This window comes from Nyctibius grandis, chromosome 2 (genome assembly GCF_013368605.1).
Source record: "Nyctibius grandis isolate bNycGra1 chromosome 2, bNycGra1.pri, whole genome shotgun sequence".
In the NCBI taxonomy this organism is placed as follows: Eukaryota; Metazoa; Chordata; class Aves; order Nyctibiiformes; family Nyctibiidae; genus Nyctibius; species Nyctibius grandis.
Window position 1 is genome coordinate 112245828 of NC_090659.1, and position 26159 is coordinate 112271986.

At 39.3% G+C, this 26159-nt stretch overlaps 1 protein-coding gene across 2 annotated transcripts in view; it reads left to right on the forward strand.

The window, feature by feature from the left end:
* TRPC6 (transient receptor potential cation channel subfamily C member 6) overlaps nucleotides 1–26159 on the forward strand; it is a 108473-nt gene that overhangs the window by 1700 nt on the left and 80614 nt on the right. Inside the window, exon 2 of one of the 2 annotated variants that reach the window (XM_068423273.1) lies at nucleotides 372–376. The exons of the other annotated variant lie outside the window; for it this stretch is intronic. Coding sequence (XP_068279374.1) covers nucleotides 372–376 — 5 coding nt within the window. The remainder of the gene's footprint in view (nucleotides 1–371; nucleotides 377–26159) is intronic. 2 annotated transcript variants of the gene reach the window in all.

The following is a 26159-nucleotide window of genomic DNA, read 5'->3' on the forward strand; positions in this document are numbered from 1 at the left end:
ATTTTCACTTCAGCAGTGTAAGCCTGTGCTAGCAGCTCTTGGTCCAGCACACAAGTGTGGAGATCGCCTCTCATTATCTCACAGGGGCTATAAGGAAAGCCCGCATCCCTATCAAGTTGCTTTGTAGAGCTAGGATAGCAGTAAATGCAGTAATTTATCTCCAGTTATGTCATGTTGAGGCCTTAGATGACTGAATCTGTGGTACAGGTAGGTTCAGGATGCTGGAGTCCCTCCCTGATGGAAGCTGTTTCCATCAGTCTTTGAGAGGACAGACAGAAGCTACCTGATATGTGTGGCGGGTGTAAATTTGAGGAATGTGCCCCTTTTCGAATTTGTATAGTAGCTACTAAAAAGGGTGCTTTAGTGGGAAGTGCTTGTTTTTTAGATGCACATTAGGCATGGGGAAGCTGTCCTTTGGGGCTTGTCTGGATGTGTAAGGGAACCACTTGACAGGCTCCCATAGACAATGCCTACACGCAACTGCTGCAAGGACTTCCTTGGCTGGCAGGGCTGAGTGCGGTGAGTATAGGCCCCTCCAGGGTTTGGTGATTACTAAGCACAGGTTTTGAATTTTCCTGCCTAAATTCCACCTACATCATGTTTTAGGTACATTTTGCAGATCTGTCTTTTCATCCAGAAGTCATTATTTATTAGTGGCCTTCATATGGCCAAGAACATAATCAGATGGCCCATGTTTAGGATATACTGTTTATAATCTTTGTCATCTACATGCAGTAAGAATACTTTTCTCTGCTTTATTTGAAAATCCTCAAATGACCAGTATTTCCTGATGTTATTATGGTAGAGCATATTATATGAATATTACCTCATATCTGTAGAGTCATAAAATCTCTGGAGATCCCGAGGATACTGCTGATGAAAGGCATGTATTACCCTGACAGATAAATTATGTAAAATCAGTATTTCATGTGCTGTGAATCTGCTTGGACTCAGTGTACGTGCCTTATCAAGTCTGTCCATATGTGATTTGTCAGTGTTTATTCTTTAGCTACTTCTCCAGAAATGTGGCAGCTCAGGGAGCTGGTCGTGCTGTCAGGTGCCATATTTTACCTTGAAGTCCTTGTATGAATCTTTGGTGACCATTTGATTATGAGTCTAAACCATGGGGTATGTGGGTCTGCCCGTTGAGGTAGAGCTACCTGTCCGTTGGGATCAAATGGTATGTCTGCGCTTGAATGTGAACACAAGAAAATAACCCTCCCGATTACATCAGTTGAGGTATTAAAATGTTTTAACTAAAGCTACTTACATTTCACTTAAGAGTATTTCTTGGTATATCCAATTACTATGGGTATTTTTTTCTAGCTAAGTGGAAAATGATAGGCATCATTTGCACGTGCAAAAATGCCTCAAGAACATCTTGTGTGATGGTGAGTTATGCAGAACAGTAATGCAGAGTACGGCTGATGTCCAAAAAAAAGCTGAAGTGTACCTCCTTTTAAACACTACTGAGAGGGTAACACGCTTACTGGTGTAATACAGCATGTAACTGTGGCTTGAAAAGTAGTCTGATACCAAGGAATAGTTTTCCTTAAGTGGTGATCTAGTGGTAATACTGGTGTTATTGCGTGTGTTGTTTGTAGAACATGTTTTTCATGTGTTGTTTTGTGACTGCCTTTAAGTGGTGTAGTGGCTGGATTCTAAAATAACCATTTTAAGAGAACTATTTCTTGTATTTGTAGCTAAAGCCCTAATCCATCAAACTGCTACTTTAGCTCAGTGGTGTTACTCCTGAGCCTTGATACACAGTCCCTTTGTAGCAGCAAATAATTGTCTGTTTAATAAAAGACACTGTTAGACTTTTTTTTTTCCCCAGATGATTTTTCAGATGATTCATTGATTGCAAAATAGCGTGGTCACATTAAAAATTAGAGTAACTGTCAGTGATCAACCCATCTGGCTTGATGTTGTGTCAGTGAGTTCAGCAGCACTGATTGGGTTATTCTGTTACTTTTAGGCTGAGACAGTATAGTGTGCTTAAATATTAAATTACCTGTAAAATGGGAAAATATTTGAAATACTGACCTGTCAATGTTAACTGACTCTGTGAGTAGGAAGAGCCCTGACAGACTTACTCACATATTTGAGGCTTTCTGTGAGTTTTAGTACTCGTGCTTAACCATATGTATCATATCGAATGAGTATGAATTCAGTAGCACTCTCCTGAAGAACAGCTTTACTGTGTCTGGGGTAGCTGCTACCTTGGGCTCAGCAGCTGTGCCAAGTAGGGTCACACAGGCTTTTAGCAGTAAGTGGATGAAAGACTCTTACCTTTATTTGCGGTATGCTACAAAATGAAATTCTGATGGGATTTCGTGCTGAAAAATCTTGCTTTTCTTTTGAATTCAGAACCTTTGGTAGGAGAAACACTTAAGGCTATCTGCAGAATTTGTAATTAAATGGTTCACAAAAGATGAGGCTACTTTTTAAGAACTTATTAATTGTATGTTAGGAATTATACTAAATACTTTCTTTCTAGTAGTCCTCTTCCATCTAGTCATCAAGTCTGGCCCTGAATGTATCAAAAACTACATTGCGACACGTATGTCAGAAGATTGCCTCCTGAAATACAAAAATGTGGATATGTTTTTTTTTTTTCTTCTTGTGCAAGTATTTCACTGGCAAAGAGCCTGGTTTTGTAGTTTAAAACAGGATGGAAAGTGCATTTTAAGGTCTAACCCCAAATCTGAGTGCTGATGTGCGATGGGATTTGAAAGCGATAGTACTTGTATGTAAACTTCGCTGCTGAAAAAATGTTATTGAAGAACAGATTGTCAGTGTGCTAAGCTAGTGAGAATACACTAATTCAGTCAGACATCTGGTTATATTGCTTGTTTATACTTCGCAGTATTTTTCATCCTGAAAAATAAATATATTTTCTTATACACATGAGGAAGAATGATTATGCATTAAAATGTCAGTTGTAAAGTAAATGAGGCAGACAAATTATCAGATGAAGACACGGATAAAAAGGGTTCTTGATATGCATAACTGCCTTGAGGTGCGGATTATTCGTCGGTTTTTGTGGTTTACAAATCAAGTGTATCTCAACACTATCAAACTCTATACATACTTTAAAACCCTTTCATTGTTAAATAATGTTTAACAGTTTTTTTCCAGCCTGCAGTATAACAGTTTCTGCTATTGCCATAACATCATTTTTATCTCCAGCCTCAACAGTCTTGCTTGAAATGACCTGTAAAATTATCTTCCAGACTCTTCATTAGACATAATCTCTTCAGGGAGTACTGTGCAATGTGGCAGCTGTGTTTCAGATTGCTAGTCTCTGCTGAGATGCTCTGTCCTCTGAAAATATGTTGCAATAGTTTTGTTGATAGCAAAAAGGTAGAAGAGTTAGTATGGAGGGGGGTCATTTCCTTTGATAGGTAGTGGATGGAACACTTTCCTGTGGATTAGGACTAATGGATCTACTTCCTGCTGGGCACAGGAAAAAAAACATGTCTGGATCTCTCATATTCTTGGTGACTGAATTTAATTCCCAAAGTCTTGGGGAAAAGAACATCACCATTATTACCAAGCCCCAGAAAACCCAGATTTTAGTTCCCTCTTCATTTCCTGCAGGTATCTAGAAGAGAATGCTTCACTTTGAACTAAAGATATGCTTGATGTTGAGTTCTGCTTTTTTTTTCCCTAAATACTTTTTAAAAATCTGAATGAAGAATAACAACTAAATATTTTGTTTTAAATCAAAAGGAAATATATTTATTTTTATATTTCAGCCTGACAGGTTAATTAGAAAAAAAAAAATCAGTCACATGGTCTACGTTTCCTGCCTCATCAGAAATCAGGAAAAAAGAAACCGTAACCGTGGGTTTTTTTGGGTAAGACATTCAATGAAGATTTCTTTTAAAAGGGTGGCAAAGCAGACCAACAATATTTATTTCACCTTGGAGAGCTGAGGTCTGTTGCTGGTGAGTACTGCTCTAGCTTACCTGTGCAGCTCAGTCCACAGAGTGCACGGTACTGACATGGATAGGTGCCAGTTTGTTGGTCTTCAACATGTCCCATTGTGGCACATCCCTGGAGCAGACTCAGTATTCTGTAGATGGAGTTTTCTACCAGATCATTTTATGCTTTGAAGCTGTTTGAAAAAACAGTGAGCTTATGCAGAAACTGGTACACAGCCTGAAAATGACCTCTCAAAGGTGATTTGAACCACATTTGTTCATTTTTAGTGAAAACTTGTGGGTTTTGTTGGATTTAGTTGTTAGGCACTTTTGTATTCACTCACTAATTTAACAATGAACTTCCTTTGGTCAGCTACATTACCTGAGGGGTTTCCTGTGACAATACTCCATAATCTATTTTACTTGACCTGTAGCAGTATTTCTGTAGGTTTATTTATACCTGTTCTTAAGAAAAGTGTACATTTGCAGATCACTCTTATGTAGTTACTGAACGAATGAAAGTCACCTCTCTGTGGGACCTAATTTTATAAAACTGGAAACTTTCCATGTAAATATGAGCCATTTGTTAAATTTGCATGAGGAAGGTGTAGTGATTAAGAAATGTGTGGGATATGTATGGCATACTTTTCCCTGTATATGTTAATAACAAGTGTGTTCTTTGTCAAACACCCTCCCAGCAGCATTTGCCACCGCAGAAGCTGAAGCTTATAATAACGGGCTACTTGAAGAGTTTCTGCCAACTATCAGTATCCCCAAATAGAGGTGACTTGGCATGGTGGGTCTACCTCATCAAGCTGTGTTTAGACTTTCCAGCTCTGCAAACATTGAGCAAAAGAAAATTTTGGCATTTAAACTATATTCATCAAATTCTTTATAACTTGATTTCATACCCCAAACTGTGATGCAGTGCAAGACAATGACTTAGCAAAGGGCTTCAATCTTAAAGTGTAGAAAATGAGTCTTACATACAGGTTTACGCACATACTTGTGAGTGTAGACACTTGCACACAGAGTCTACTCAACAGGAGGCTTAAAGAATTTGTGTGATAAGCAGTATTTAAATGTAAGTTTTGATAATTAACTGTGGACAAAAAGCTTAGTGATAATTAAATTACAGGCAGTTTCCTCTGCAATGGATTAACATTTTTATCTTGCAGCAGAATGGTTATTATTTGTTTAGCAGTGACAACTTAAATACATAATCAAGTATACTATTTTTAGTAAAGTAGAAGTTATGTAATATAATGTGAAGATAACTAATTAAAGTCTGGGTTCATTTTCTGTATTCATTTCTATACAACTACACTTTTTCATACCATTAGTACAATTGACAGCGCAGCTCTATTGTCCCCCCCAACCTAATATATGTAAATAAACATTTGTCAATGTTAAAAAAAAAAGCAAGCTTTGGCACTAGGAATGAAATGTGAGGCTGGGTGCAAGAACCCCAAGTAAGTGGAGTAGCAGAGAAACTGCATATCAAGAATTGTTATTTTGAGTGTGTTCTCATGTGGGAAGTGGGGATAGCTTGTTTTCTGCAAGAGTTGAATGTAATTTCCTTTTATTTTAAAAAGGTTACTAGTTTAAACAAAATGGCAGTGTTATGGATGTGGATTTGCTGGGTGAAACCTTTGTTGTGGATGGGCCACTTTATTTTAATGTGTAATAGTAGTGATGAAATAAAAATGACAAATAGTAATAATAACAGTAATCATGAATCACCAAGAAGTAGATGTGATGCACGCCTCTTCGCTCAAACATTCCTTCAGTAGTGCCCTTAGTCGTCCTGCTGTTAATGTTCTTCCTTGTACATCATTAATTAAAACCAAAACCAACCTTGCCCACTGCCGGCTCAGAAGAACGTGACTGGAGTTCTTTTTTTGCCCTTAGAAATTGATTAAATACTGGTTTTGATGTCAGTATGTACCTTAGTGAAGAGATTAAAGAACTGAGGGTGTCTTTTTTTAAAATTATTTAGTATCTGTGAGGCCTTCCCATGCAGGCAGAAAGAAGGATCATGAACCAAAAGATCACAGTTGATGCAAATTGGATTTAAAAATACCCCCAAAACGGAGTGCAGATCGCAAGGTCTGTATGATGTGACACTAGCATCATTTTTTACCCTATTTTACAGAATATTCAGACTGGAGAATTTCTGGGAAACTTTGCTGCTTTGCTACCAAATCTTGACTGTTTAGCAGGTTTATGTTACAAATTGACCAGCAGGAGCCGCCCCTCCTGACCGCGGGCACAAATATCTGTCCTGACAGACAGGCTTGGCTCTGTTGTGCCACACTGATAGTTGTGTGCCCGGCAGCTTGTAATCCCTGAGCTGCACAGGAGACCTCGTATATTTCTAATCAGATGCTGGTTAATTGCTGCTAATAAGGGCAAACTACTATGGAGCCAGTTGAATTGTCACTTTGAAAACAGAGGACCTTGATTGCACCATGACACGTACGGACCCACCACGTGCAAGCAGGAAGGGTCTAACTTGGAGCTGGGCAGTAACTGGCCTGAGACCGAGGAGGTGTTGAAAAGACTTGGCAGCCACAGGCATCCTGGTTCCTCCTGAAGCGTTATTTTTATGCATCCTGATCAGCTGAACAAGCAAATAGGTATGTGCCCAGCAGATTGACAGGGTGGGCTACAGTGCTGGTCTGTTGCCTCCCATCTTCTGTCAGCACTGGTGTTAGTTCAAGTGGACACTTGGTTGTGCTGATTTTCCTCCTGTGCAGTCTGAGTTTCTCCTGTCATGCACATTGGCTGAATTTAGGAATGACGACTGATTGCTTAGAAGCCTTTCAAAAGGGAACATTCCCTCATCTTTGAGGAGTGATTTGTATTTTCTTTCTTGTCTGTAAGATTTTTGCCTGTGGTGTACGTGTTCCAGCTGTTCTACACATGATTTTTCTCCCCTTTTTTAGAACAGGTAGCCAGGTCACACTGCTGAACTTTGTTAGTCCTGCTCTGTGTACACGTCTTAGGCCTGTGAAGTGGTAATAATCTGATACTCGGTGCTTTTTGTAAGGCGCTTGAAGTGCATTGCAAACAGACACGTTGCACACAGACCAGCTGTCAGCCTTCCAGCCTCTGGGTGCTCGGCAGCAGCGAGCATGGTTCATACACAGCAGCGTTTTAAATCACGGATTACGTCAATTAAACACCTCTACAGCACCTGGCACACCGCAGGAGAGTGTAACAGCAGGAACACCAGCGTGAATCCAGGAGATACTTTTAACTGAGGTGCAGCTTGTGGGAGGATGCTTTGGAAACTGGCATCGCGAAGCTCGGAAGGTCTGTGCCGTCGAGACTCGTGCCGCAAATGTCACAATTACCATTTTTCTGCTAATCACGGTGTGGGAAAGCGCCCTCCCTTCCCCACGTGCCCACGCACATGCCGAGTCGCATGTGGCAGAAGCACACTTATGAGTGGGGGCTTGTGATGGGGATGGTGTCTGGTCACGTAGGAGTGGGCTCCCACGTCCATCCCATATGAAACAGCTGAGCTTGAGAGAGATGTGTGTTGACTCACAAGCCCCACTGCACAGGGAGCTTAGTGCCATGAAAGATCCAGATATTAGTTAAAAATTGTAGGTTTTAGTTAGATATTAGTTAGATATTAGTTAAAGATTGTAGGTTTTTTTCCTAAGCATTTGCAGTATGTGACAATGTTTACAGTTACATTCTCTGAGTTTCTAACCATGTTTAGTGATTTATGTGGGATCAGAACCATTATATTGATTTTTTTTTTTTTTATTTTTTGGTAGTCCTCTCAGAAAACACACCGAGCCTCTTTGAGAATTGTTCCTAACCAACTGTTTTTCATGATTGAAGACTATAAACCTATTTTCCCTTCTGTTTTGCAATGCAATAATTGATTTTCTGTATTAGTTTAGTTCCACTCTGCTAATCTTTGTTTTTATGCATTATTTCCTTAAGCTAATTTAAAATTACTTTCAATTTTCAAGTGTTTTTTTTTAAAATTTGTTAGTGAAATATCACATGTACTAGAAATTTCTAGTTTATTATCTTCACTTGCTAAGTTTGTTGCATTATACATGAGTTGAAGATACATTTCTTTTTTTTTTTCTTGCTGGATTTACTACTTTATGGTTAACTTCAGTAAACATACTATGACCCAAATATATTAAATAGAGAAAGATTTTGAAATGGTAATTTAAAGGTTATGGAAGTTTTATTTTGGGCACATGTGGGAGAGGCATCTTTTTAGAAGTTAATATAAATGTATATAGTATTAGTGGCACTTACTCAAAGGGGGATCCTGTGCTCTGAGAACTCTCAAGCTTCTCTTAGCTCTGAATCAAAGGATGAATCCGTATGCTCATGGATCTGCCTGCACCATGTCCACTGCGTGGCTTTTGCTTTCGTCTGTCCTGGTAGGACCACATGGAGTCGGATGGTTGCTCAGAGGGTTCAGGCTCTGTATAGAATCAGCATATTCCACTATACCAGGGAGGTGAAATTAAATTAGCTCTGGTGCAGTGGGATACTTGAGGATATTTACAATAGAACTTCTAAAATTTCCACTGAGACATTAAAGTTCTGCTCTGACTAAATTATCTGAAAAACCAAATGCAAAGAGCAGGCTGCTGGATGGCAGCAATGACTCTTCCTCTCTTCTAGCTCTTCTTTCCTCTCCCTGTGAGAACAAGTTTCCCATTAATTTCTCAAGACAGTTTTTGGAGACTGCTGCTTTCACATCTTTCTTAAGGGAGTCTTAGAATCTTACTTCTCCCCTTACAATGTACTATTTCGTTTTCCTCTCTCTCTGTAAGCGTAGAAATCTGAACTCAAAAATACAACAACCATTAACAAAAATCAGATCGAAGGGCAGTAATGGTAACAAAAGTTTAAATGGCTTCATTTGGAGGTGGTGGGGGTGGGATGGAATTTTCCAAGGATACTAGATATTTCGTATGGCCTCACTTTAACGGAGCCCCTGTTACTGTTGGAGTCCCATGGAGGTTGGTCAGGCTGAGAGTCTGTAACAGCCTCGTGCTGGCCAGGAAGGGCTAAGGCATTATGGCAACACGGCAGATGCTGTGGAGGAAGAGTAGCAGTGTCTTGAACTGACATCTAAGCAACAAATAAAACAAGCAAAAATTGGAGAGGGAGAGGAACATAAGTTGTTGAAGGATACGGCCTATATTATTTAAAACATTCTGTAGAGTGCTACAAACTGCTAACAAAAGACTCAGCAATAGCAGTATCTCAGAAGGTCTGCAGGATGAACATTGCCTACGGTACGGAGTGGTAGAAGTTAACGTTCTCCACTTTTCTTCAGAAAAGAATTTTAGAGGATTAAGTCAGAAAGCTATTTAATCATTTAGCAACATCTGATGTGAGCACGTTGGTATGTAAACAGCAACTGAAGCGATAGTGAAATTTCAGCACTGCTTTGTGTGATAAAATAATAATGATCTTACCTAACGGGTTGATATATAAAATATACACTGGGATTTCTTACCCCACAGCCGCTTCCAGCCTAAAATCAGCAACAGCGTTTAGTGCATAACAGGAAGGGAAACTTAAAAAAGAATCTAGTCAGGGATTCACAGAGACAGCAAGGCTAATGCCTCTGATCTTACAAAGCTATCTGAGGATCTTTAATGACCTGAGGTTTCTATGTTATTGATTTTTACATCAAATCTGCAAAAGAGCAGAAATTTCCCTAGTTACCAGTGAGACTTTGATAACGCCTTAAAGGGAAAGAACATCCTTTGTGGATTAAGCAGCTTCAGTTCGTGCAGGATTTGTGACGTGTCTCTGGATCAATGAGGAAGGTGCTGGTACAGGGGTAGCAGCACTGCTGGGTATCTGTGTGCCTTTTCTGACCTCTGGCTGTGATGAGCCTGACTTACTCCCAGCATGCAAATTTCGGTATCTCCAGAGGGTCAGAAAAGGTGTGGAGGTACACAACGAGGAGGAGGGAAAATAGGGCGACTCACTGGGGGTGGATATGGTGCAGTTCCTGTCTGGATTTCCTTTTCATTGAAACTCGAGTAGGGGTGGGAGGGATGGTGCATGTCCAAGTATCACCCCAAAGACAGCGTGCATGCATACAGGAAGGTGCAGAAACCTGGGAGCACTCCTAGTGTTAGTAATGTATGAGCAGCTTGCGATTGCTTCATGTTCACGAGTTTTACCTCTCTTGGAAGTGGATTTCTTGAATCCTGAACTTCTAGATCAGATCCTTGGTATTTCATGTTGTGCATCAAGAATAGTAGGACTGACAGAAACTCCACATCCATTCATGTTTGTTTTCAAATCCTATATCCTTTAGTAAAAATGTCAGGAACTTTACCATCTTCTTTTGCTTTTGAATTAGATGTAGGATTTGAGGTCAGAAGGTGGAAATCCTGCTGGTACCTGTTTAATCTCTGTGGTGGTCTTCAGGCTTTTGCCTTAGTTGAAGACTGCTGCTTGGGTGGCAGGAATGGCAACAAATGTAGGAGAGGCCGAGGGGTTTGTCTGAAATGAAGCATCTAGCCTGACCTCGTGGTCTGAGCTCTAGTGGGCAGTGGGTGCAAGAGACAGGTCCCTTCAGGGGCTAGTTCATCAGATCTAGTTTTGGAACTGGGTGAATCACACCGGTGTCTAAAATATGGTGGAAGGACTGTTGATGAACAGCAAATCTGTATTCCACAGCATGTGCTGATTTGTATTTATATGCTTGTGGAGAATATTATCATCAGTCTTCAACATCCCTGAATGTTTATTTTGTCCTGTGTTTCACTGTTTGTTTTGTAGTGTATATATCAATGATTGATAATTTAAATATGGAAGAAATGATGATGTATTTCAGGAACAGACTATAGAAATGAGAAATATGTGATATACAGTGAAAATCAGCATGTAATTGTTTGACTAAGGCTGAATTCTGACATGTGTATGTATGGATAGATTTTCTGACCTTTGGCTACTGAACTATACAAAATTTAGATCAACTTAATTTTTTTGAGAGGAAATTTTGAGACAATTAAGAGAGATATTTGGCATGTTAATCATCTGCACTGCATTAGCGAAAAGAGGCAGGAAGAAGAACATGATATATAGACCGTAACAGCTTTATCTTTTAAGAAAGGAATTTTGTTTCAAATCTTAAATTAAATTTGAGCCAAGCAACTAGAGCATAATCCTTCATTTTCATTAGAAGCTTCACTTACAATTTGCAAAAGTATTAAATCTCATTATTTTTAAGATAAATTGTAATGATAGATTCCATAAGCATCACAAAAGATTTTGCAGAATTTCAGTCCCTCTTTCCTGATTTTTCAGTTGATCAGCATGGATAAAGTAATATTGTTAGTGGTGGTGTAACTTGTCACAAAATGGCATGCAGGCTAGCACAGACTGAAACTGAGAATCTACCTCAGTTGTAAACATGATTTTCCTCTGCAGTTACTTAAAACTGTAAAACACTAATTGCATAAAATTTGCATAGAGTTCACGTAGAAAACAGGAACATTCTTTGTTCAAGAATGAATGAAAGTCTTCATTTTCAGTATCTTGGTAACCTGAATGTTCATGCAAAATTATTTTTCTTCATTCACAAGTTATTTACATGTATACAGGTTTTTGTTTCAAGTGGCTAGTAACTGTCCCTGGAGTTTAAGGAAGGATCCTGCCCACTACTAATCATAGGGTAGCACACCATTTTCTCCTCAAGGCTGAAAGATGCCAAAGGTAAAAGTCTCATTTAGAGACATGAGGACAGTTTTGAAGGATCAGAATTGCATGAGAGATGCAGCAGCAAAGTGTCTCTTCTGAGTGAGAGGTGATTTCTGAATATTTATTACTTTATCTGGAATAGGTTTTTTTAAATATACCAATAAGGTATATTTTCTTGGAGGAAAGCCAATGTCCCTCCAGTCTTCAAAAAAGGCAAGAAGGAAGATCCAGCAAACTACAGACCAGTCAGCCTCACCTCCATCCCTGGAAAAATGATGGAGCGGCTCATTCTGGAGGCCATCTCTAAGCACATGGAAGAGAAGAAGGTTATCAGGAGTAGTCAGCATGGATTTACCAAGGGGAAATCATGCTTGACTAACCTGATAGCATTCTGTGATGTCATGACTGAATGAGTAGATGCAGGGAGACCAGTGGATGTAGTCTACCTTGACCTTAGCAAGGCATTTGACACAGTTTCCCATGACATCCTCATGAGCAAGCTCAGGAAGTGTGAGGTAGAAGAACAGACAGTGAGATGGATTAAGAACTGGCTACACAATAGAGCCCAAAGAGTGGTAATCAGTGGTGCCAAGTCTATCTGGAGACCTGTAACTAGTGGAGTCCCCCAGGGATCAGTGCTGGGTCCAGTCCTGTTCAACATCTTCATCAACGACCTTGATGAAGGGACAGAGTGTCTTCTCAGCAAGTTTGCTGATGATATGAAGCTGGGAGGTTTGGCTGATACACCTGAAGGCTGTGCGACCATTCAGCATGATTTGGACAGACTGGAGAGCTGGGCAAAGAGGAACCTAATGAGGTTCAACAAGAATAAGTGCAGAGTTCTGCACCTGGGAAGGAGTAATAAAATGCACCAGTACAGGTTAGGAGGCGATCTGCTAGAGAGCAGCTCCGTGGAGAAGGCCTTGGAGTCCTGGTGGACAACAAGTTATCCATGGGACAGCAATGTGCCCTTGTGGCCAAGAAGGCCAATGGTATCGTGGGGTGCATTAAGAAGAGTGTGTCCAGCAGATGGAGGGAGGTCCTCCTCCCCCTCTACTCTACCCTGGTGAGACCTCACCTGGAGTATTGCATTCAGTTCTAGGCTCTCCAGTTCGAGAGGGACAGAGATCTACTGGGAAGAGTCCAATGGAGGGCTACGAGGATGATTAAGGGACAGGAACACCTGCCTTATGAGGAAAGGTTGAGAGACCTGGGGCTTTGTAGTCTGGAGAAGAGAAGACTGAGAGGGGATCTGATTAATGTGTATAAATATATGAGGGCTGGGTGTCAAGAGGAAAGGTGCAACCTCTTTTCACTTGTGCCCTGTGATAGGACAAGGGGCAATGGATGCAAGCTAGAGCACAGCAAGTTCAACCGCAACATGAGGAAGAACTTCTTTACCGTAAGAGTTACAGAGCACTGGAACAGGCTCCCCAGAGAGGTTGTGGAGTCTCCTTCTCTGGAGACTTTCAAGACCTGTCTGGATGCGTTCCTGTGTAACCTGCCCTAGATTGGTCCTGCTCTGGCAGGGGGGTTGGACTCGATGATCTCTAGAGGTCCCTTCCAACCCCTAACATTCTAACATTCTATGAATATTATATTGGGACAGGGGTAATGTATCAACATTATATTGGGAGAAGAGGAATGTTGTCCCAAATATGAATTAACAGCCAGGCAGCCCCTGGACAGTGGCACAGTACAGATGGCTGCTTATTACTTTAAGAAATATGGATGAGATCTGGAGCACTGAATGTTGCCAGAAAATGCAAGTGCATCCTTCTTTGCAAGCTCATAGCTGGACTCAGCAGCAGGCAGCTGCTGCTCCTTGGCTCGTAAGGGGTCTGGGGATGGCTGAGTTGGGATCCTGCCTCTGTATCTGCTGGGGTTTTACAGCCCTCCTGTGTGATGATAGGAAACAGTCAAGGTTGTTGCAACTTAATCAGCATAATATCCCACCTGTTTGTATTAGGTAAGCATATTTTTCTGTGATGTGCCTTGGGCATGTTCACACTTTGCTATACTTACGGTGTTTGTGCTGAACATAAGCAACAGGTCGTTAGTAGAATGTGTTCAGTGATACCCACTGCAGTATTTGCAATAATGGGACGATACAGTTTAGCATTATAACTGACCAGACTTTACCCTTAAGAATGATTTGAGACCTTCAGTTGTGAGGTGTGGGGTTTTAAACTTCTGAACTGTTAGCAGCAATGTAGCAAGCTGTTATTTCATCGCTTACTGTCCTATGGAAAACTGAAAATTAGAGATCCGGATGAAGTCCTGAATAAGTTAGCGTGATCCTGTTTGGCACAACCTGGGAATCTCTTTATAATCTTGGCCAAAGAGCAGGATCACCTTACCTCTTGCTCTGCTTAGTAACCCCTGAGCTCAAGATTGAGACACAAGGTGGAAGAGAACAAGAAAGCATCTATTGCTGCTACGTATACCTGGAAGTATCAGTTCTGAGAACATAAGAGGCAGTAAATAACAAATTATGACTGCTAAATACCTTACAAAAAAAAGACCAGGTGCTAAAAATGATGTAACTGGAAGGAATGTTTCTAAAGAATGTAGAAAATTAGGGATGTACGAAATAAGAATGACTTTTTTTGCCACCTGTCTCCAATAATCAACATTTTCCTAAAAATTCAAGGTCAATTCCAGAAAACAGCAAAGCCAGATGAAGCTGCTGTATGTTCTTGTGCCTTGGAACTGGATGTTGCAGAGTGGGAGAGAGTGACCATGAAACTATTTTCATGATACTTTCCATATGCAGCATCTAGAGAAACGATATGTTGACTAGACTAGCGTTATATCCCGGAGATTATTTCTGCATGTGAGCATGACACTCCATTCCTCACTCTACTACACTTACTGATGCTCCAGAGGGTATGTAGTATAGCACTTACAAGAGGATCATAGGGAAAAAAACCCAAACTTTGAAGTAAACAAAAATTGTAAGTAAAACGCTGCAAGTGCGTGTTTTGTGTTTTTTTTTTTTTTTTTCCCCTCTGTTACTCTGAGATGTCACCTTGTATTCTTGGCAAACAAAACAACTTCATTTTTCTAATAGAGAATATATATGAACACTATGTTGCCATTTTCCCAAGTTCTGTTTAAAACTGAAACCTGAGTAAGTTTGAAATATCTGTTCATGTGAAACGTTACTGTTTTTGTATCTCTTTTCATGGTGAAAAAAGTTGCAGTTTAATATTTTTTTTGCCAGATAAGTCTTGACAGCACTGTTCTCAGAAATATTCACCATTTACTTTTTGATCCAAAGTGTTTCAATATGTCTGAAATAAGAATGTTTAACTTTGACTTGTTGAAGCCACCCTAAATCATAAGTGAGTGAATTCATTGTTAACTGCTTTTGTTTTTTCCCCCCTGGCTGACTGTGCAGAGGACAGCTTCAGCTCTCTGCTGAACTCTCTTTCCCATAATGCACACATGACATGTATGCCAATGGTGTTCTCTGGGGAGACCAGCTCAGGCAAGGCATTTGTGACAAAAATGCAATTCTGTCTCCCTTCATTAGGAAAATGTACTTAATTGTTCTGTGGAGCTGATGCAAAGTGGTACATTTCGGATGAGTTACAAAGCAGCCATACAAATGCTTTTTTCTCCTCTGCAATATTAAGATTTGGATGCAAGTAACACAACCTCCTCTTCTCCCCTTCATTTTAATGTATTTGGTTAAAATCTGGTAAGTGAAGTTAGACAGTTAGACAAGCAAGAAAAGTTCCTGTTGAAAGTTTTTACTTTTCAGAACCTGTATGCGCCACTGAATAAATGAAAAGACCACTTTGATTCTCCTATCTCCTGGTTTAGTTTGTTTCTCTAGCAGAAGTTTCCTTCCATCCCAAAGAACTGATGCTGTATGGGTCTTAGCTCTGCTAGCGTACATGCGATTTCACACTAAAAAATGCCGTACATTGTTATTCTGCTTTGATTCACTCAATTCTCTGGATGTGAGTGTTAAGTGATAAAGGATGATGTTTCTATTTAACTAAAAGTTAGTAGTTCCCTAGAGTATGTTGCAAAACCAGTATAATTTGATAATAAATAGAACTAAGCAAGAACTGTTTTCGGTCGGTATTTACCGTTGCACCACAATGTCAGTGCTCCAAAATCTGTGTTTATGTGTCAGTTTGAATAAATACCCCTTAGGAAGATTTCTCATTTCTTTGTTTCACCGTAGTGAATTATGTAGCAGTAAGGTACATTTGTGGGCTGTCAAAGACTGAGTTGCAAGACCTGTTTCAACTCAGGCAGAGCACAAATCTGAACCCGCAGTTGCCACCTCCCAGAAAAATGTCGGCAAGTCGGAACAGTTCTTCTGTCTGTTCCTCAGGTTTCTTCTTGAAGATAAAGGTCTTGAGGTTTTCTCAGTGTATTTTGAAACGTTATTTTTCCACTGTGAAAGTGAACCTCTTGACTTCCATTTAGGTCTAATAACAGTCTTTGTGAAGTGGTTGTAAAAGCCTCCCTATGTTATTCTATTACTATCACCTAACTGGACAGCTACAACAACTAATGATACTGTCAAATATACTAGGTCTGGGATTTCTTCTGTTCTGTGGGATCACAGGCAACACGGTGTTCGGTGGATGCCAGGGCTTTTGACTCTCTTCTGAGTGGTGTGGGGGATGTGGGAGGCAGAAGGTTCTTTAAATTTTACAAATGTCACAGGAAAATACTCTGCAATTATGAAGTAATAGTAACTGTTAAAGGTCTTATTTCATGTCTTTGATCTATCAAATCAAGTCTCTCTTTTACATTGTGATGTGTATTGGAATCGTTATTACATCTCAGGTCTGAGAAAGGCAAATGATCTTTTCCTGCTGGACTTGGCATGTGTGACTTGCCACCAATTCTGTTTTCACGAAAATGTCCCTGAGATCAGGATAGCAAATATGTTATTTGTGCATCACAGGGAACAATAAATATTGTAATTGTTTCTTTATTCGTACAAAATTACTGTTTAATAACAGCAATTACAGTTATTAGAAGTAAACCAAAGTAGTTACTTTTTTTTGCATTGTTTTCCCTTTTATGTAGGCACGCTTTGAAATGCTAGGCAGCTCTGCAGTGACTCTTCTTTATCCTGAAATTGTATTACACTGATTTTTAGTGGAATTATGTTGTTTTTTTTTTGTGCAGAACGAATATTTTTTCAAGCTACTTTGCAGAGATAGTGGATAGCATCTACAGAAATAACACTGCTCCCTCCTTGTTTTCATGGAATTCAGTTTCATGCTTTTTATCTGTTTTTAGTTTTCTTCTGGGTAACACCACTCAGCTGTTCTTTTTGTTGAATACCGCTTTATTTTTTAAGCACTTTTAAGGTAAGTTTTGTCATATAGCCTTGCTTCTTCCATTTAATTAGCAATACATCACATTTACGTAGTGAAAATTACTTCTTCCTAAAATAGATACAGGAGAAGTATAGATAGGCACATTTCATTATTTTCCCACAAGCAAAGGAGGAAAAAAAAAATCTCCTGTACTGGAACTAGAATTATTGTGGAAATCTTTATTTTATTCAAGAAGAAAAAATGGGGTTAGATTTATTGTTTTCTCTGAGCTTGTTAAAACATAGAGTTGCTAGTTAGTGTCAGCATTTCATCATTGGTTGAGTTACAAATGAAGCTTCTTTGGGAATTTTTCATTTTGTAGATATACTTAGTTAGACCAAAATTCGTATTACCTGATGGACACATTTTCATTGTGTTACAGAGTATTATGAATGAACAAATGGATAAACATGTTAAGGTCCTTAATCGGTCAAATGGGACTGCTAGAATAATCATACCTGCCACCTTTTTGGAATTCTATTTGATATATTATTACATATCTGTTTTATGGGAAACACAATTATCTCTAGGTTAATTGCTGTTGTTAGTACAGTTATATCCTCTTCTGCTTTTTTTGTGAAGCGTGGACGACTTATTGTCCATTCTTCCTCGGGTGCTGAGCAGAACATGTATGTGCTGCTTCTGCAGAAGGGAGTTCTCTGTCACCAAACTCTAGTCACTCATCTAATTCTAACAGATTCTCCTATTGCTATTTCCTTTTCAGACATTTAAAAGACCCTTGGTGCTTTTTCCTTTACTCTAAAGTAGTCCTGAGGTTATCATTTTCCTAATCAGTTGTTTACGTGGCTTTCATTTCATATCAGTCCTTTTTATCCACAATTGCATCCACTCGTAAGTTACCATGTTAGTCGAGTTCTCCTTCAATCACGTGAGACGTTTGTATTCAGCATGGAGGATCCATGATGTTAAAGTCCATATTTTTCTCCCATCCTTATTTTGTTGGCAGTTTCCTTCAGTTCAGAGCCCTCACCCCTGACAGGTCAAGATCAGCGAGGGATATACAAGAGAGAATATCTGGAAAGATATTGTATTTTTTAAAAATAATAGGATCTGAATAATATTTCAGCATGAAGAACTCTGAATTTAGAGATTATACTTAGAAACTGATGCTATTTGATGACGTCTTAGGGTTGTTATATTTCATATCTGCAGTTCTCTGAAAAAATCAGACACAATTATCATCAATGGTGGTGATGAGTAGTTTAGGTTGATTTCAGCTGCATTTGATGTTAATAGTCAGATTTTCAAGAATTAGATAGAGACTGAATAGATCTCCTGAGGGTAAAAGAATTACTCAGTTTTTGGTTATAATCCAGAGGCTGACAAATATGATTAAAGCACAATTTATTCCTGTGTTGGAGTGTTAGTTCAGTGCTGACTGGAAGGCATGCTGGTCTCCTGTATCCCTCTTACAGGCTCGCTGGTTTGTGTCGTACACTATAGGTTTTATGGATAAACCATGCAGGTGTATTTCCCCTCATTCAATTAATCATTTTTTTTACTTTCTTCCACTCTTGTCTGTCTGTACTTGCATTGCATGTGGAAATATTGGGGTGATTTTGGTTGCTACATTTTTTCCTGCCTAGAATTCATACTTTGCAACTTCATAATTTTTTATTGTCAATTCTGTGCTATAGAGGGTAAGAACTTTTCTACCAAGGATCTTAATTTTTGTGCATGTTTTTCTTAAAAGATGCCCAGTAGTCTCAGTTTAGGACAAGCAATAAAAAGGTGTGAATAGCTAAAATTAATAAAGGTTTACAAAAATAAAATGGACATGTCTTATTTAGACTTCTTACGTTTGGCAGCATTTCTTTGTCCAAGTAGCACAGGGGGCAGCTAGCTGAAATGCTGCCTTGTTAAGGCATTTTACATTACTTTTATAATCCTTTTTATAATCCTCTCCAGCTCTTCTGTTGGAGGTGATTTTTTTTTTTCATTCTCTGACCTTTTTGCTGATACCGTACCGTATTGCCTGGACCTACCACTCTGTGTAATAAACTGCTAAAGGTAATGGTGAAAAATGGGTCTGACTCATGCCAGAAGAAATTCACACCACTAGAACAGGGAAAAAGAAGAAAAGGCGACTTTGTGAGTTCGGTCTGGATTCTGTGCCAGTGTTTCACCCTGTGCTTGAATCTCCCCATGCATTTCGTGGATTGCTGTATTGCAATTGGATTTAGATACATACAATGACTGGGGTGAGCTCATTAAACTGTACTGTGTGATATATGTTTGTTTTCCCTCCTTTTATAAACATATATATAATATATGTATCCACTCATGGATGTTCCCTTTCTTCCACTTTTTGAAAATAGATGGTATTAAATGGAATTAAAGGAAATCACCCCTTGTCATTAAATGATCAGGGCAGTGAGAGCTCAGCAGAGCTCTTGGCAACACTGTCACAGGCTTGCGTTATCCTGTCAGCATAGCGTCACGTTCCTCCTCATCTGCTCGTGTTCTGTGAGCAGATGGCAGCTGGACCTTACATGGGCATGAATTGTGTGAAGGCAGTCAGGAGTTCCTTCTCCCTCCCCACCACATGCACCCCCGAGGGTAATTGCAGCTTCTGAGCTAAGGAAATGTGGGGCACTGCTGCCAGGAGACCCTTTGGCAGGGTTACCAAAAGACACAGAGAGGGGCAGGGAGAAGGCAGGATCATGCCTCTGTCCCACAGGTACGTAAAAGGGGTGGCCAAGCTAGCCAGCCTCATGGGATGCAGAGCAAGAGTTATTTTGCACCTTGTACGTACAGAACTATTTTATCTGGGTTAGATTTTGAAATGTGATGTTAGCCAGCACATGCCAATTCACATTGTTTAAAGGCTCGGACAGTTTGAGCATGAGCTTTGGGGTAGTCGGCATGTCCTAGCATCACACCTTTTAAATATAAGGCTTCAGAAGATCTGAAGCAGAAAGTCTTCTCAATGCTGGGCCATCCCTTGTTATTGCAATAATATGGCTAAGTGCCATGCCCTAGCATTTGGCAAGTGATTTCAAACATAAGCAAAGCAGTTGAGTCAGAGTATGGCATTTTCAAACAAGGCTCTACAGAGCTAAAGACACAAATATTTACTGTTTGAGCTTAAATCCATTGTCTGGAAAGAAACTCTTGGGTTTTTACATTGACCAGGCATATAGTTGGGAAGGGAGAAGCTAAGAGTCCTGGCAAGTGTTGTCACAGATGGGTCTTGTTTGCAAGCTTAAAATCAGTTTTACTTCCACTGTTTCAGTGCATGCTGGGAAATATTAAGTTAAATACTGTTTAAATAATGGAAAATAAACATATGTTAAAGAGATTGACAACTGAAGCATAAGAGATGCAGCTTGTGAACTTTTTTTTAAGAAAACATGCTAGATGTGGTGCTGCAGCGCTGAAGATGCAATTCAGCAGAATGCCGTAAAATCCAGTTTGAGAAAAGCAACAGTAGCTTTATAATGCAAATGTTAGAATGGAGGGTGCCACAGTTGTCCATCAGTTTGCCCAGTTTCTGCATTCTGCTTAATCACAGATGCCAGCCAGAGAGATTTTTATGTGTCTGGGGAGGCAAACCCCCAGGCCTGGGAAGGGGGCGGGCAGTGTTGCAGATGCTGCTGCCTCTTCTGGGGCTGTCTCTGAGTATGGGGGCTCAGTATGGTTTATTACATTGGAGAGCAATAAGTTAAGTTTTCTGTAGTATTTATTTGAATATTAATCACTCATTTAATCAAGCTGATAATAATATGAGTTAGAAATTTTGCAAGACAAAAATTAAAGTTCTGGTATTTAACATTGGTGAACAGTGTTCATATAATATGTTAGAAGGATGAGCAGGCAAAGAGGTATTATACATATATTGAACTAACTTTTTGCTGTATGTGGATTTTATAAGGCGTGTTATAAGGCTTTAAAGCACTTGTCAGTTTTGCAGATTTTAAAGAGGATAAAAACACGAGTTAATTTCAACAAAGTTCAACAAGGTCAAGTTCAGGATCCTACACTTTGGCCACAACAACCCCATACAGAGCTACAGGCCGGGGGAAGAGTGGTTGGAAAGCGGCCTGGTGGAAAAGGACCTGGGGGTGTTGATCGATGGTTGGCTGAACATGAGCCAGCAGTGTGCCCAGGTGGCCAAGAAGGCCAACAGCATCCTGGTTTGTATCAGAAATAGTGTGGCCAGCAGGACTAGGGAAGTGATCATCCCCCTGTACTCGGCACTGGTGAGGCCACACCTTGAATCCTGTGTTCAGTTCTGGGCCCCTCACTACAAGAAAGACACTGAGGTGCTGGAGGGAGTCCAGAGGAGGGCGACCAAGCTGGTGAAGGGTCTGGAGGGTATGTCCTATGAGGGGTGGCTGAGGGAACTGGGATTGTTTAGCCTGGAGGAAAGGAGGCTGAGGGGAGACCTTATCACTCTCTACAACTACCTGAAAGGAGGTTGTAGTGGTGTGGGGGTCAGCCTCTTCTCCCAGGCAACTAGCAACAGGTCCAGAGGACATAGCCTCAAGCTGCACCAGGGGAGGTTCAGGTTAGACATTAGGAAAAATTTCTTCAGAGAAAGGATTATTAGGCATTGGAATGGGCTACCCAGGGAGGTGGTGGTGTCACCATCCCTGGAGGTGTTTAAGAAAAGAGTGGATGTGGCACTTAGTGCCATGGTCTAGTTGACACAGTGGTGTTAGGACAAAGGCTGGACTCAATGATCCCAGAGGTCTCTTCTAACCTAGTTGATTCTGTGATTCTGTAATTAATTTGCATAAATAGAGATGGAAAGATGATTTGGCATAGATGATCAGTAGGACTTTATCTTCTAAGAGGTTCTATCGACTGTAACATATTAGAATGAGAATTAATTTAACACACATGCTTTCTTTTTGCTATCTGAGACAATTTAAACATGTCAGCATTGAGCAGTTGTGTTAACTGACAACTGAGTCAAGGGAGAGAATCACGATGTTTCATACCTAGTTGAAGAACATGAATTTGAAAAAGAGGACTGCTGACTACAGGAAAAAATCAGCCACTCATTTAATTTGGAAGAGCAAATAAGAGTACTAAAAACCAAACCTAAGTATATCTGAGGAAGTATTTAAAACCAGAGTGTATCTTGGCTGTAGTCAAGTTGTTGAAGTATCTACTGCCAGAACTTCAGCTATTCTTACAGAAGACAGACAGTGCAGATGGGAACACCAGTGCTGTAGTTTTATAGCTCTCCTGAAGTAGCCTTGAAATTTCTGTTTTACGTTACAGAGAAGTAAGTTTCATCTTAGTTTAACCATCTAGCATCCGTTCAGTTTATTTATTGCAGGTGAACTGGATTTGACCAAGTATTGCTGTACTTACATAGGACTGTCTCATAAAGCATGTGATATGTTTTCTGCACTACTCCAGATATTTATCAGTTGTCATTGTGTAGGCTGAAAATCTGAGTAGGTTCCTGATTACCTGGATGACTTTCACTCTTACTGATTAAACTGCCTTTTGTGTGTGCATTGTGGGGGGCGTTTTGTTTTGATTTGAGAACCTTAACAATTTGCATTTTTAGAAATTAAGTATGACTGGATGGTTTGTAATTTACAGAACTACAAAAAACGAACTTTACTGTGATCCACTTTCTTTAATGACAGTTCAGACATCTTTATGGTTATCCTTAGAGTTTCTATCAATTTATAGAAACAATTCCTTAGGATAATAGTACAGGCAATGTCATAAATGCAATTAAGAGAGACACAGTTAAATATTATGGTGATAATGGGGGCTTTGTTAATGTCAACAGAATTGGGAAAAGATCACGGGTTTTCTGACAGCTTACACCATCTGGAGATCACCCTTATTTGTGACATTGATTGGGAAAAGGGAGCAGTGTTGAAACAGATTTTATATGGATGGACAACATTAAAAAACATTTTATTTTCATACATGTAAAGCCCCCCAAATAGTACATTTGTTTTAAAATTACAAAGATTAGTCTTTCTGATTGTGGATGTTCATTTTGTAACATCACTTTTAGAAAAAGGAGCATACTGTATTGGCAGTGGTGACCACTGTGAAAATAAATGCCTTTGATATTTGTATCTGACATCATTGGATTTACGAGATTTCCAATTTTGAGAGTTAGAGATGAATTTGCTGAAGTGAGCCTCAAGGTTTGATAACGTTGCATGTGTGTGATCATGGCAGTATTTTTTTATGTGCATTCTGTCAAAATGTATGCTGAATCTGGAAATTATACGTACTGATGTGTCAGCAATTCAGTACTCAGCTGTATTTTTCAGTTACAAGTGTAATAACTTCAAGGAAAGTTAATAGTGACCTTCAAGTGTGAACACTGAAACATTCTCTATTTTGAAGTTACATCTCAAGATGTGTAGTGCACTTACAAGCTGTGAGCTTTCATTAAGGATTTCTATGCTGTGAGTTGATCTAATTTTGCTTTTGGGGGTTTCTGAACCAGCTAGTTGGCATTATTTGTTTTTCTACAATAGTTGAAGTTTTTCAACTCGGAGCAAATGGATGGTCTTCAGCTCGTTATCCTAGGGCAAATTTAGTGAGGCAGATGTTATCTATGCTTGCTTTATTCTAAGATGTACATTTCAGTATGACCAAAATTCTTGTTTAGAGCCTGAAGGCGTCATCTCACTTGACACAATAATTAGAATGCAACAGTTAATTATATGCTGTCTGGAAGTATCTTTCCACATATGGAATTTGGTTAAAGTTTGCGATATTTACTGCACATTGGACAGAAACTGGGGCAACTTTCAATTAAAATAGGTCCTACTTCTCATTCACAGGGCTGGTGCCGATCTTTTTACCTATGTTGGGAGGACCCAGACCCAACATGTAGCTCTACTCAGTGTAATACTTGGGGAAAAGGTTTTTTCATTCCACAGTTAAGATGTCAGGTACAGTATTTCTAATTGAGCTTCTTGGAAAGCATCAGAAACACAACTGACATTTCAGGGACTTTGTGTTTGGATGAAAAAGAGACCCCACAGACTTCTGAGGTCAGTGGCCTCATTGACCAGTGCCTGGGAGAAGCCTGAGAGTGGAGTCAGGACATGAATGTCATGCTGAGTACATGAAACATTTGACAACTGTTGCAGATCTGTCAAATAACTTGACTATGAACAAAGGCGAAAGAGAATGAAGTGTATCTGGCAATGTTAATTATATAATTTGGTGAACTACTCAAAGATGCTGAAGTGCTACATTGAGGAGTCCCCAAAAAATTCTTAGAAAAGTGGTACATATTCAGACTGAAAATATCAGAGAGTTATAGTGGTTTAAATGGTAATACAGTAATAATTAGTAGAGCTAAATTGTTATAAAACCAATCAGGGGTGTCTTCAAAGAGCAGTTCTCTGATTTGAACTTTCATCATCACTGGACATCACTTTTGTCATCACTTTCCTTAAAAAAAGACAGCTTTCAGTGTGTTGTACATAATATACTTGATCATTGATGTAATTAATTAGACCACTGGAGTTACCCTAAGGTCCCTTCATAATCAATAGAGAGAAACAGTAATTTTTAGTGCACAGTTTACATCAACCTGACTGTAAAACTCTTAAGATGTCTAAAATAGTGCAGAATAGGTGAGCTGTACCCTGGGGGTTTCTGGTTCTGTCAGTTACGGTGTGAGCATGTGGTCTAGGTCATGTGCCCCTTTCCATGTTAAACTTACTATGTATATGTTAGTTAGATAACTGTATAGAAGTGCAGAGCACAGCATATCTCAGTGGTGGTGTAACACTCAAATGTATACATTAGTTGTGTTTAAATTAATCTTTCAGGCAAATTAAATGGAATATCTGAACTTCCATCAATTTATTGCCGCTTCACAATAGAAAAGCTCTGTAGCGCATTTTCATGTTGTCACGGTTTGATATTGAAATGTCAAAGGGTCATGCAGAACACCCAGCTAGGGAGCCCGTTAAAATTAGAAGCTCCTTCACCTTGAAACAAACTTGAACATCTTAAGTGTGTTCAACAAGTAGAACAAGATGTATGAGAGGTTCAGCTCTGCCACTTTTTACTCTATTGTGTCAGTTAAAATGAGACATATTGAGCAATATCTGTTCGAAAATAAAGCCTTCATAGCCTTTTTTTGTCTATATCTTTGCATTTTGATTGTGAATCTTTGCTTACTAATTTAGTCTTTTCTCTTTTTTAATACTCTTAATTGTGATAGGATCCCTTTATCCCTTTATTGTCCTTTTAAAATTAAAGGTTGGTGGAGAATGATGCTAGCCAGTACATTAACTGCTTTGGGATTCTTAGACTCACCCACTGTAGCTCTCCCTTGCGGTGCAGTAGTGGACCCAGACTTGTCTTGGTTCCTTTCTTCCTGTTAACGTGGTTTTGGAATAATCTCTGACTACTCTTTAGGCACCTTCAAGCTGTTTGAATTTCGTTTTTTTTTCCTCATGCCTTCTGCTTCTGTATTCTCTTTCTGTGTTTGTATTCTTTCTTAGCAAGCTATCACTTCTGTTTCCAGTACTTTCCCCTCATGTATCCATAAAGGCGCATGGTTTGGTCAAGATCATCTATTAACCTTTATATCTTTCATAACAGAAAAACATATATTTGTCCCCATAATATTGGCTTTAGTTTTAATCATCTCCTAATTCTCATGAACTTGTTTTCCTTTTAGAGATTTTTCCAAGATCTTCTTTACTGTTTCTTGAAATATATCCTGCTGTAATCCACTATTTTTGTTTTGCCATTATACTTCCTACTTGTATTATAACCATTTCCCTTTCCATTATTGGCAAGGTTCTCATTTTTCTGACACAGGCAATTTGATCTGAAATACATAAAATTAATTTCCTGTTGCTCTTCAACTGTTTTGTAAACAAAAAACTGGATCGATGATTGAACTGAGTTTGTGAAATATGATCAATAAAAAATAAGCTACATTTCAGTCAAAAGCTCAGAAGAAGAATTATAAGACTACCTCTTAAAATGAAATTTCATCTTGGTAGAGTTGATTCAAAACATGTTATAAAAGGAATAGGGAAAATATTACAATAATTTTTTCCAAGGCTAACAGAAGTTTTCAGTTTCTAAAGGCAATCTTTCCTTTGCCATTTCAGCTTTTAATAGTTCTATCAAATAGGGGTGCTATTTCATGACTGGTGAATGGTAGATG